Source organism: Callorhinus ursinus, unplaced genomic scaffold, assembly GCF_003265705.2.
Source record: "Callorhinus ursinus isolate GAN/ISIS: 27379988/994484 unplaced genomic scaffold, GSC_fseal_2.0 scaffold27, whole genome shotgun sequence".
Classification (NCBI taxonomy): domain Eukaryota; kingdom Metazoa; phylum Chordata; class Mammalia; order Carnivora; family Otariidae; genus Callorhinus; species Callorhinus ursinus.
This window is the reverse complement of record NW_027397089.1, coordinates 895,516-907,382: the sequence shown is the minus strand read 5'-3', so window position 1 is coordinate 907,382 and position 11,867 is coordinate 895,516. Positions and strand designations below refer to the sequence as shown.

Here is an 11,867-nt window from a genome sequence, read left to right as displayed (position 1 = left end):
GGGGGGAATCGGAGGGGGAGACGAACCACGAGAGACTATGGACTCTGAGAAACAAACTGAGGGTTCTAGAGGGGAGGGGAGTGGGGGATGGGTTAGCCTGGTGATGGGTATTAAAGAGGGCACGTTCTGCATGGAGCACTGGGTGTTATACGCAAACAATGAATCATGGAACACTACATCAAATAAGTAAATAAATAAATAAATAAATAAATAAATAGGAAAAAACTAATTAAAAACATGATGTAATGTATGGTGACTAACATAACAATAAAATAAAATTTAAAAATAAAATAAAATACATAGGCTGGTCCACTATACTTCAATTAAAAAAAATGCATAGGCTGTATCATTAAAGGAGGGAGTAGAACTGCCAACAAAGAAAGCCTGGATTAAATGCTGGCACTGCTACAAGCTGAGATTTCATGTCGTAAGCTCTTCTGACTAAGAAAAACAATTGATGAATACAGAAATTTTTGAAAGCGAATGCAAACTATAAAAGAATCATAGTTTGTTATCTCCCATAAATTTGGGACAGTGCTAGAGAGGCTTTAATTACTATGATTGTCTGAGAAAACATTTAAGGTCAAACACTGGTTTGTTTTTTTGCTTTTCAATCACAGGTAGATGTTTTTAATATGATTATTTTATTAATCTGAAAGTAAGAGGCAGTGAATGCAGAGATCCAGAGATTTGATGAATTCCAGCCCTGGCGCTGAAATGCTGTGTAAATCAAAGTATTAAAGTCTCTAATCTCTTTGAACTCCAATTTAATTATTTAAAACATCCTATTTAGCATGACTTATGCAGAGCATAATCAATATGTACTGTTGATACATTGAAAGATAGAAGTAACATTATCTATATTTAATTTTCCTTACAACCTATTTAGTCATGCTATCATTCCTGCATACAATCAAATTTAGGATTTTCATGTTTCATTTAATTTAAAAATGTGGCTCATAACTATTTTATTTATTAAGCATTTAGTCTAGAAGATTAAACTACATGGTACTTGAATATACTATCCTGTGAATGAAGTAGTAAACAAACACTGAGCTGATAAATGAAATGTTATTTATAATTTCAGAATATCTTCTGGCAAAAGAGAATGAGATGCGATGAGTGTAAGAGAAGTTAGTGTCATCTTTTGTTATGTTTCTTGAGGGACAGTAACAGACTAAAATTTAACATATACGATTATACATATATATGATGTATATATAATAATATGCATATGAATATAAAAAAAATCTGTCATTTACTTATAGAGAGGAGATAAGTTCCTTAGGTGGAAACTGGGCAAATGGCAGACCTACAAAACACCAGATAAATTCAGAGAACTTCAGCATAAAGAGCACTTTAGCAATGCTTAATGACCTAGGGAATGGGTGCTATGATTTCCAGTATGTACCAATGGCATAATATTAACGGAGTTGAATTAATAAATATTTACCTTTCTCAGCTTGGTGTACTAGAGGAGGGTGGATAGGAGAAACTTGCTTAGAAGTGTCCAAAAGCAAGAACAAAAATTGCGCGCCTACTTGACTCTGACACATTTCTGATCTATTTTGTCACTGGAGAAACATCCAATTCATGACAACTATTAAAATCCTAACTTTCAAAACCTAGATCAAAGGACACACTGTTATATCGTAGTTTTTCTCATTTTGAACATCTACAGCATTTCTTGCTTTTCTTGAGGCACTTATTCTGACTTGTATTGAAGTTGGTTGCATGTTTTTGTTTATAACCAAATTTAACATAAGCTCCACATTGAGAGTGACTGTGTCTTACTCATTGTCTATCCCCCATAGTATCTAATAGCAGGGCTTTAATAAATACTTAAAATTTATTTTTTTTTATTTTTTTTTTTTATCAGGGGAAAGCGCGAACGCAGTCCCCCACTACCACAAATTATGCAGTCGAGTTTCCTACATTTGGGGAAATCGCAGAGGTCAGCACATCCGGAGTGCAATGGATAAGCCTCGCCCTGGGAAAACCACCTTCGTGATCATGGTATCTCCCCTGCCAGGTAAGTATAATAAATACTTAAAATTTAGAAAAAAGAATAGCATATCGACAAAGAATAAAGTACATTAACGTTCCCAAGATATGAAGTATGACATCCTAGCCATTTCACCCCCCTCTTTTTCTTGTTTTTTTCTCCTTTTAAAAAATGTTTAGTTAAACTTAATTTGACCCTTATAATACAATTCTTCTCTCACTTTACTAACCTTTTATTTCTTAAATTCCAGAGTAAAGGATGGACAGAAATTTGCACAAGTTACCTTTTCATACAAAATTATGGGAAATCTGAATCTACTTCAGATCTGTTGAATGTAAGTAAGTATTAAGGCATAAGGATGGAGTAGTAAGAAGATCATGGTAAAAATTTCTGTCCCAAGATACTTCTACCAAGGAAGGGTAGTGAGAGCAAGAGCTCTGGGAACAGAATCACATAGTGGGTTGGCACCCAACCGGAGACTGTTGCTGAGGAGAGATACGTACACAAATGGTCCTCTGGATGATTAAGGAAAAAAAAACAACAACACAGTAATATAAAGGAACACAAGGGGGCACCTGGGTGGCCCAGTCGTTAAACGTCTGCCCTCGGCTCAGGTCATGATCCCAGGATCCTGGGATCAAGCCCCATATCGGGCTCCCGGCTCCATGGGAAGCCTGCTTCTTCCTCTCCCACTCCCCCTGCTTGTGTTCCTTCTCTCACTGTGTCTTTCTCTGTCAGATAAATAAAATCTTTAAAAAAAGAAAAAAAAGGAACACAAGATTTTGCTACCTTTTGCCAATAAACGACTATTTCTTATGTCTTTCTTCCCTCCTTCCTTCCCTCTCCGTTCCTCCCCACTTTCTCCTTTCCTCTCCTTACTCTCTTTGCCCCCAACCCCTATCAAGACGTCTCAAATCCTATTTTGGTGAATGTTAGCATATAATAATGTTTTGTTAGCAGGTGAGCTAAACAAATAAAAGATTGGGCTTTAGAGGCTTTAATGGCTGAAGATAGAGACATACTACCAAATTACTACGTGACTAATGTGTCAGAATTAGTGGATTAGTGAATGCAAAAGCAGGAAATCACAAATCTACCCTTAGGTAGTTGGGAAGACGTGAAAAACTGCACCAAGAATTGACAAAAGAAATTCAGGATCTGTATCCAACTGGAAGACTTTTTCTGAGGGTCAAGATGGCTAATGGGAAACAATGAGTTTCAATCAACAGTTTGAAGATTACATTACAGTCGCATTGCTCAGGAAATTCAGTCTTGAACAGCCTAAAATTGCCCAAATATTTTTTAAAGTCACACCTGAGCAATACTAAGCATTTACCATGTATTATTCCATAGATTTAGAGTAGCTAAATCTACATTAGAGATGAAATTTTTCTTTGCTAAAACTTATCAAATGTTCTAGTAGTTATCATACCCAATCATTAATGAAATAGGATAAAAGAAAGCTGTTTTGAAACTAATTTATCTAACACAACTTTTTATTTGTATTCTTGAACTAAGGCCCAGATTTTCGTTTATCTGGTTCTCATTATTAACATTGTTAAAGTATTAGGAAACATTAACTGGAATAATATTGAAGAGATTTCTCAATTTCTTAGGAATTCAGGCTTTCCAGCTTGCACACTGAGCCATAGCAACATTCTCTGAAGATGTGGTTTAAAATATGTGTCCTAATTTGCTTAATTACAAATTTTTTCTCTCAGCAGTTCTTTTTTCTTTTGTATATAAATGACATTACTAGAAACCCTCTTGAACAAAATCCACTCCTTTTTCCCCCATGAAAATAACAATTAATGTACATTTGATCACTGCATGGAGATCCATCCTCTATCAAGAAGTCTTTCAGTCAGAAAAAGTGAAAACAGGGAGATTACTGTAAGGTCTGTTTGTAACTTATGAAGTTTATTCTGTAGGTACATAAGACTCAATTCTGTATTCACTTTATGGGTTTTTTTTCCTGCCAAACTAGTACTTAACCAATATTCTGTTGCTATAAAGTAATGCAATAAACCATTAGATAATTCTAATTATCTAATTAGATAATATCTCATTAATGAGAATATTCAAAGAAGAAATATTTAAGAATGCCTACTGATAAATACTTTGAAAGAAGTTGTAGCAGCTTTCTTTGAAATCATAAGTACTTATAAGATTATTTTCAAGTTTTCTCAAAGAAAATAGCAGCATTTAGAATACAAGAAATAAATACATTTAGACTCTCTTGGTTTACATATACATTTCAATATATTTTATGCTTTTTTGCAAGATCGGTCTTATAAAATTTTAAACATAAAAACAAATTTTCATGTTTCTAGAAGCTATATAATCAAGATAAAATTACTTTTAACAGTAATGATTTTAAAACACTTTAGCCTTAAAAAAAATAGAGTTTGCATTTTCATTTCTCCTTAACTAAGTTACAGTTGACCTTTTGCTTATGCAACAGTAAATTTTATAAGGAGGAAAAAGTTTCCCAGTGATTTATGTTTGTTGCAAAATAACACAGGTCTCTCGAGGGCAAACACTGGAATTTATGTACTTTGTATTTTTCCCCCACTTATAAAATTTTGGTAAAATATACATAACATAAAATTTGCTCTACCATTTTTATATGAACAGCTTAGTGGTATTGTTTTCTTGTTTTTTTTCAGCTTTATTGAGATAAAATTAACATATAACATTGTGTAAGTTTACGGTATACAACATGTTGATTTGATATACTACTTATATATAGCAAAATGATTATCACTGAAGTGTTACCTAATGACTTTATCACCTCACATAATTACCATGACTTTATTGTGGTAAGAATATTTTAGACTAACTCTCTCAACAACTTCCAAGTATATGATATGTTATTGCTAACTGTAACCACAATGCTGTGCATTAGATTACCAGAACTTATTCATCTTCTAACTAGAATTTTGTATTCCTGATTAACATCTCCCCATTTCCTCTACTCTCCAGCTTCTGGTAACCATCATTCTATTCTCTGTTTCTCTAGGTTTGGCTTTTTTAGATTCCATCTATAGGTGCTATCATATATTTGTCTTTCTTTTTCAGAATTATTTCACTTAGTATAATGTCCTCAAGGTCTGTTTCATGTTGTCACATGTTCTCTTGGCTGAAGAAGTTTCCATTGTGTGTGTGTGTATATATATGTATTTATATATATATATACCACATCTTCTCTTTCCATTCAACTGTCAGTGGACACTGAGGTTGTTTCCACATTTTGGCTATTGTAAACAATGCTGCAATGAATATGGAAGTACAGGTATCCCTTCAAGATCCTGTTTCCATTTCCTTTAGACATATACAACCAGAAATGGTATTGCTGGATGATATGATAGTTCTATTTTTAATTTTTTGAGGAGCCTCCATACTATTTGCCATAGTGACTGAACGAACTTACATTCCCACCAATAGTGCACAGAGGTCCTCTTTTCTTCACATCCTTGCCAACACTTGTTATCTCTTGTCTTTTTGGTAATAGTCATTCTAACAGGTGTTAGGTGATATCTCATGTGGATTTGGTTTGCATTTCTCTAAGGATAGTGATGTTAACACCTTTTCATGTACCTGTCGGCCATTTGTCTTTGAAAAAAATGTCTATTCAATTCCTCTGCCCATTTTCAAATCAGACTGTTTGATTTTTTGCTAATGAGTTGTATATATTCTTTATATTTTTTGGATATTAAGCCCTTATTAGATACAAGATTTGCAAATATTTTCTCCCCTTCTATATGTTGATGTAGGGCCAACCTATTGATTTTTGCTTTTGTTACTTGTACTTTCAGTGTTACATCCAAAAAAAATCATTCCCCAGACAATGCCAAAGAGCTTTTCCCCTATTTTTTTCTAGGAGTTTTATAGTTTCGGGTCTCACATTCAAGTTTTCAATCTATTTCAAGTTCATTTTTGTGAATGGTGTAAGATAGGGTTCCAATTTCATTTTTCTGCATGTGCTCATCCAGTTATTCCAAAAACATTTACTAAAGAGGCTACACTTTCCTTGCTTGTGTAGTCTTGGCTCCCTTGTCAAATATTAGTTGACCATATGCATGGGTTTATTTTGGGCTCCTTTTTTTTTTTTTTTTTTGAGAGAGAGAGGAAGAGAGCACGTGGGAGTGGGGAGGGGCATAGGGAGAGAGGGAATCCTAAGGAGGCTCCATGTCCAGCATGGAGCCTAATGCAGGGCTCAAGCTCATGATCCTGCAATCATGACCTGAGCTGAAGTCAAGAGTCAGATGCTTAACTGACTAAGCCATCCAAGCATCCCTATTTCTGGGCCCTTGATTCTATTCCATTGGTCTATATCTATTTTTATGCCAGCATCATACTGTTTGATGACTATACACTTATAGTATAGTTGAAATCAGAAGTGCAATGCCTCCAGCTTTGTTCTTTCTCAGGTTTGCTTTGGATCCTCAGGGCTTTTTTGTGGCTCTACACAATTTTTAGGATAGTTTTCTCTATTTCTATGAAAAATGCCATTGGGATTTTGACAGGAATTGCACTGAATCTGTAGATGGCTCTGGATAGTATAGACATTTTAGCAATATTAATTCTTCCAATCCATGAACTTGGATATCTTTCCATTTGTGTCTTCCCCATTTTCTTTCATCATAGTCTTATAGTTTTCAGTGTATAGATCTTTCACCGCCTCAGTCAAATATTCCTAAGTACTTTATTGTTTCCCATGCTATTATAAATGAGATTATTTTATTTATTTTTCAGATAGTTTGTTGGTAGTTTATAGAAATGCAGTTGATTTCTATTTGTTGATTTTGTACCCTACAACTTTATTAAGTTCATTGATTTGTTTTGAATGTTTTTGTGGAATTTTCAGAGTTTTCTATATGTAAGATTATATTATCTGCTAACAAAGACAATTTACTTCTTCCCTTTTGATATGGATGCCTTTTATTTCTATATCTTACCTAATTGCTCTGACTAGAACTTCTAGTACTATGTTGAATAAGAGTGGTCAGATTGGGTACCCTTGTCTTGTTCTTTTTTTTTTTTTTTTTGTCTTGTTCTTGATCTTAGAGAAAAAGCTTTCAATCTTTCACTGTTGAGTATTATGTTAGATGTGGGTTTGTCATATATGGCCTTTTATAATGTTGAGGTATGTTCCTTATATACCCGCCTCATTGAGAGTTTTTGTCATGAAATCATTTGTATTTTTTTCAAGTGCTTTTTCTTCATCTATTGAGATGATCATATGATTTTTATCTTTTATTCTATTAATGGGGTGCATCACACTTATTGATTTGCATATGTTGAACCACTCTTACATCTCAGGATTAAATCTTGCTTGATCATAGTCTGATTCTTCTAATGGGCTGTTAAATTTGGTTTGCTAATATTTTGTTGAGAATTTTTGCATCTATATTTATCTGGGATATTGGTCTGTAGTTTTCTTATTTTGTAGTGTCCTCATCTGGATAAGGGTAGTGCTGGCCTCATAAAATGAGTTTGGGAGTACTTTGATTTTTTGGAAGAGTTTGAGAAGATTGTCATTAATTCTTCTTTAAATATTTGTTAGAAATTTACCAGTGAAAACAACTGGCTTGGACTTTTCTTTGCTGAGAGATTTTTCATTACTGATTCAATCTCTTTACTTGCTATTGGTCTGTTCATATTTTCTTTCTTCATGATTCAGTCTTGGTAAGTTGGGTGTTTCTAGGCAGTTATCAATTTCTTCTAGGTTGTTGAATTTGTTGGTATACAATTGTTCATAGTAGTCTTTTAAGACTATATATTTTTGAGGTATCAGTTGTAATGTCTCTTCTTTCATTTCTGATTTTATTTATTTGAGTCTTCTTTCTTTTTCTCTTATTTTAGCTAAAGGTTTATCTTTTGTTTATCTTTTCAAACTAGTAGCTCCTAGGTTTGTTGATCTTTTCTATCATTCTTTTTTTCTCTATTTCATTTATTTCTGCTCTGATATTTGTTATTTCCTTCCTTCTGTTAACTGTGGGCTTTATTTGTTCTTCTTTTTCTAGTTCGTTGAGGTGTAAAGTTAAGTTTATTTGAAATCTTTTTTCATCTTTATATAGGCATTTACTACTATAAATGATCCTCTTAGAACAGCTATTGTAGGGGCACCTGGGTGGCTCAGTCAGTTAAGCATCTGCCTTGTGATCCCAGGGTCCTGGGATCCTGGGACCTGCTCAGGGATCCAGGGGCTCCCTGCTCAGTGGTGAGCCTGCTTCTTCCTCTTCCTCTGCCTGCCACTCCCTCTGCTTGTGCTCTCTCTCTCCCTCTCTCTCTCTGTCAAATAAATAAAATCTTTATTAAAAAAAAAGAACTGCTATTGTAGCATCCCATATATTTGGTTTCCATTTTCATTTGTTTCAAGATTTTTTTAAATTCTCTTTTGATTTCTTCTTTGACCTGTTGGTTGCTCAGGAATATTATTTAATTTTCACATATTTGTAAATTTTCCAGTTTTCCTCCTATTATTGATATCTACTTTCATACCATTGTAATGGGAAAAAATACTTGGTATGACTTCAGTCTTCCTAAATTTGGTAAGACTTGTTTTGTGTCATATGATATTCCTAGAGAATGTTCCATGCATGCTTGAGAAGAATATGTATTTTGCTGCTGTTGGAGAGAATGCCTGCATATGTCTGTTAGGTCAATTTAGTCTGAAGTATGGTTCAAGCTCGATGTTTCTTGTTAATTTTCTGTCTGGATGATCTATTTGTTGTTGAAAGTAGGGTCCCCAACTATTAATGTATTGTCGTGTAACTTCCGTCAGATCTGTTAATTTTTGCTTAATATATTTAGGTGCCCCACTGTTGGGTGCATATATATTACAACTATTACATCTCCTTGACAAATTGACCACATTGTCATTATATAATGATCTTCTTTGTCTTTTGTTAACATTTTTCACTTGAAATCTATTTTGTCTGATATAAGCATAGCTATCCCTGCTTTCTTTTGGTTTCCATTTACATGGAATATCTTTTTCCATCCCTTCACTTTCAATCTATGTGTGTACTTAAAGCTGAAGTGAGTCTCTCATAGACAGCATATAGTTGGGTCTTATTTTTTTATCTATCTAGCCACTCTATGTTTTGACTGGAGAATTCAATCCATTTACATTTAGAGTAAGTGTTAATAGGCAAGGAGTTACTAATGCCATCTTATTGTTTCTGATTTTTTTGGCATTCTCTGGCTCCTTTCTCCCTTTCTTGCATCCTTCCTTTGTGAATTGGTGATTTTCTATAGTAGTTCTCTCTCTGATTCCTTTCTCTTTATCTATGAATCTACTATAGGTTTTTGCTTTGTGGTAACAACCTAATTTCAATTGCATATAAAAACTCTACCCTTTCACTCTCCCTCTTTTAAGTTTTTAATATCACAACTTATCTCTTTTTATATTGAAATTATACTAGTTATAGTTATTTTTAATACTTTGTCCTTTATACTAATATTTAAGTGGTTAACACGCCATCATGTTAGAATATTCTGAATTTGACTACATATTCACTTTTACTGGTATATTTATATATTTTCATGTTACTAGTTAGCTTCATTTCAATTTCAAGAATTCCTTTCAGCATGTCTTGTAAGGCAGGTCTAGTGGCAATGCATTCCCTCAGCTTTTGTTTGTCTAGGAAAGACTTTATTTCCCCTTAATTTCTGAAGGATGATTTTGCTGGATTATGCACTTTTCTATGCCTTGGAAATATCTTGTATTGCTCAGGTCACAGCTATATTCAAGAATAATATCTTTCATATTATATAAGAAATCTAAAATAGCTAAAAATATAAAATTTATATATATGATTTTATTTCAATTAAGAGAGTAGAATTCTATGATAGAATATTTTCCTCGTGATTTTATGCCTTATACCTAAATTAAAAAAATAAAATCAGTCTACTTACCACATTAATGTCTGAAACTTAAGCTTTGGCAGGATAATTTAGTTGTCAGATTCAAAAGGTTTCCCCAAAGACTTTAAAGCATACAGAGGAAGAGACAATGATTCTGGTGCCACAAAATGTTATCTATTTTATGGTAAACATAAGAATTCATGACACTGCTCACATCCAACATTTTCTTATTGCCAATGCAGTTCATTCTCCCATACTTCAAGTAGCATCTTACTACTAACATAAATCATACTTTAAAGCAAAGAGCCCCACAAACCCTCATGTGCCTAACTACAACATGTGGTCTAAAAATTAGACCAGTGGCAGGATTGTGTAAGCACTTTTTAACAAGAGAAAAGGGGAAGAGAGACATGTGATAGTACCATACTTGATGTAACTTTTATATTTGTTCTGGTTCTGTACTTTCAGCCTCAGTGCTCTATTAGGTTCCACAGAATAGTCTTCTAATACATTAGGAGCGCTCTGTGATTTCTACCTAACCCAGGGTGATGACAGATGGAAAAGATGAGCATGAGTGTGTCTCTTCTTCAAATTTCATTTTCTCTCATCCACAATAAATATTCCAAATCCTCAAGTATAACTTTGTATTTAGATGTTTCTAAATTGTTATGAGGAAAGATGGCTAAAGACTTCAGAAGAAACAATATTCTTTTAAAATATTTCTATGCTTTACACTCATTCATAATTTTTTTAAATTAAGGTAGTTTCAAATCATTAATTAATAATATAGCATGACTGTAATAAAGACTATTTTATGGAGGCTCTTAAAACATAAGTGAACAATTTTAGAACCTATGAACATATGCAGCTTGATGAAGAGATTAGTATACTATCTAAATACAATTTTATCTGTGAGAAGAGATAATCTGAAATCTAAGGCAATCAAATTATTCCTTTGACTAGCCTGCTCTTCCTTGAGATTAACATCTATAGTCTTTGAGGGGTCATTACATCTAGATAGATGTGAAAATGAAAAGAAGTGGTCTTATCCTGGAAACTCTTATAATCAAAGCAATAATAAAACTCTGTTGGATAACTGAATTTGTATTTCCTTAATAGTTTCTCTCAATGAAAACATGCTTGAAGATTATAAACTGAGGAGCCTAAGGAATCAAGATAATTCAAAAGCAAACTGAAATTTTCTTGTGACATAAAATATGTACCTACCTTTGTGGAATATAGAACATATGTTGGGGAGGTGGTTTGTAGAGGACTCCTTCATACACAGGCCAGAGCCCACTTAAAATTCTGAAGAGAGAACTTTTCCCACAACCATTAGGACCAGTTATCAAAAGATGCATTCCTTCTTGTACCTAAAGTAAGAAATAAAATTACAAACTGCAATATTAGAAATGATTTCATTTGGCAGCATTTAAAAGTGATTCATTTTTTAAAAACTTTCAAACACATGATAACCCAGGGTAGGCAAGGAGTCAAAAAAAAAAAAATCAGGATGGAGAACATTAAATTTGGCTTTTGACTATACTCTGAAGCTAAAAGCATGATAAAATAATCCAACTCCAAGGAAATGGATCTTCTTGGAATGAGTACTGCCTTTCTAAAATTTTAATTGCGGTCTCGTCATCAGATACTACACACATATGTAGAAACACAGCCACATGGGAAATAAGAAAGTATAAAATCTTTAATTAAAACATTACATTTTACTTTCTTTATATTAATATTTGGTTAAATTTATATTGAATTCAAATAAAACTTTGTTGTATTTGTCAGTTGGAGTTATTAGCTACAAAGCTATTCTAAGATCCAGCTGGGTAGCTTAATTTTATACTTCAGCAGTCTGAAATGTTACACAATCACAAAAGCCCATAATCAGACAGATGAAATGATTCTAATTCTGTTTTATTCACAGATGGAGAAAATACATTTACCAAACCAAGACAGAGGAAAGCAAGAGGATTATAAT

At 33.4% G+C, this 11,867-nt stretch overlaps 2 protein-coding genes and 1 non-coding gene across 31 annotated transcripts in view; 1 reads left to right on the top strand and 2 right to left on the bottom strand.

The window, feature by feature from the left end:
- REDIC1 (regulator of DNA class I crossover intermediates 1) overlaps nt 1–11,867 on the top strand; it is a 240,992-nt gene that overhangs the window by 49,457 nt on the left and 179,668 nt on the right. The gene's annotated exons all lie outside the window — the stretch shown is intronic.
- ABCD2 (ATP binding cassette subfamily D member 2) overlaps nt 1–11,867 on the bottom strand; it is an 86,584-nt gene that overhangs the window by 54,745 nt on the left and 19,972 nt on the right. For 4 of the 5 annotated variants that reach the window (XM_025879567.2, XM_073877698.1, XM_073877697.1 and 1 more), the window contains exon 6: nt 11,108–11,253. In XM_025879567.2, the coding sequence (XP_025735352.1) occupies nt 11,108–11,253 (146 nt within the window). Of the gene's footprint in view, nt 1–9,845; nt 9,900–11,107; nt 11,254–11,867 lie in introns of those variants that run through there. The other variant, XM_073877699.1, reaches the window with a different exon arrangement.
- Nucleotides 1,877–2,040, bottom strand: LOC112829960 (U1 spliceosomal RNA). The gene has a single exon (XR_003209802.2). It is a non-coding gene; the product is annotated as a U1 spliceosomal RNA (small nuclear RNA).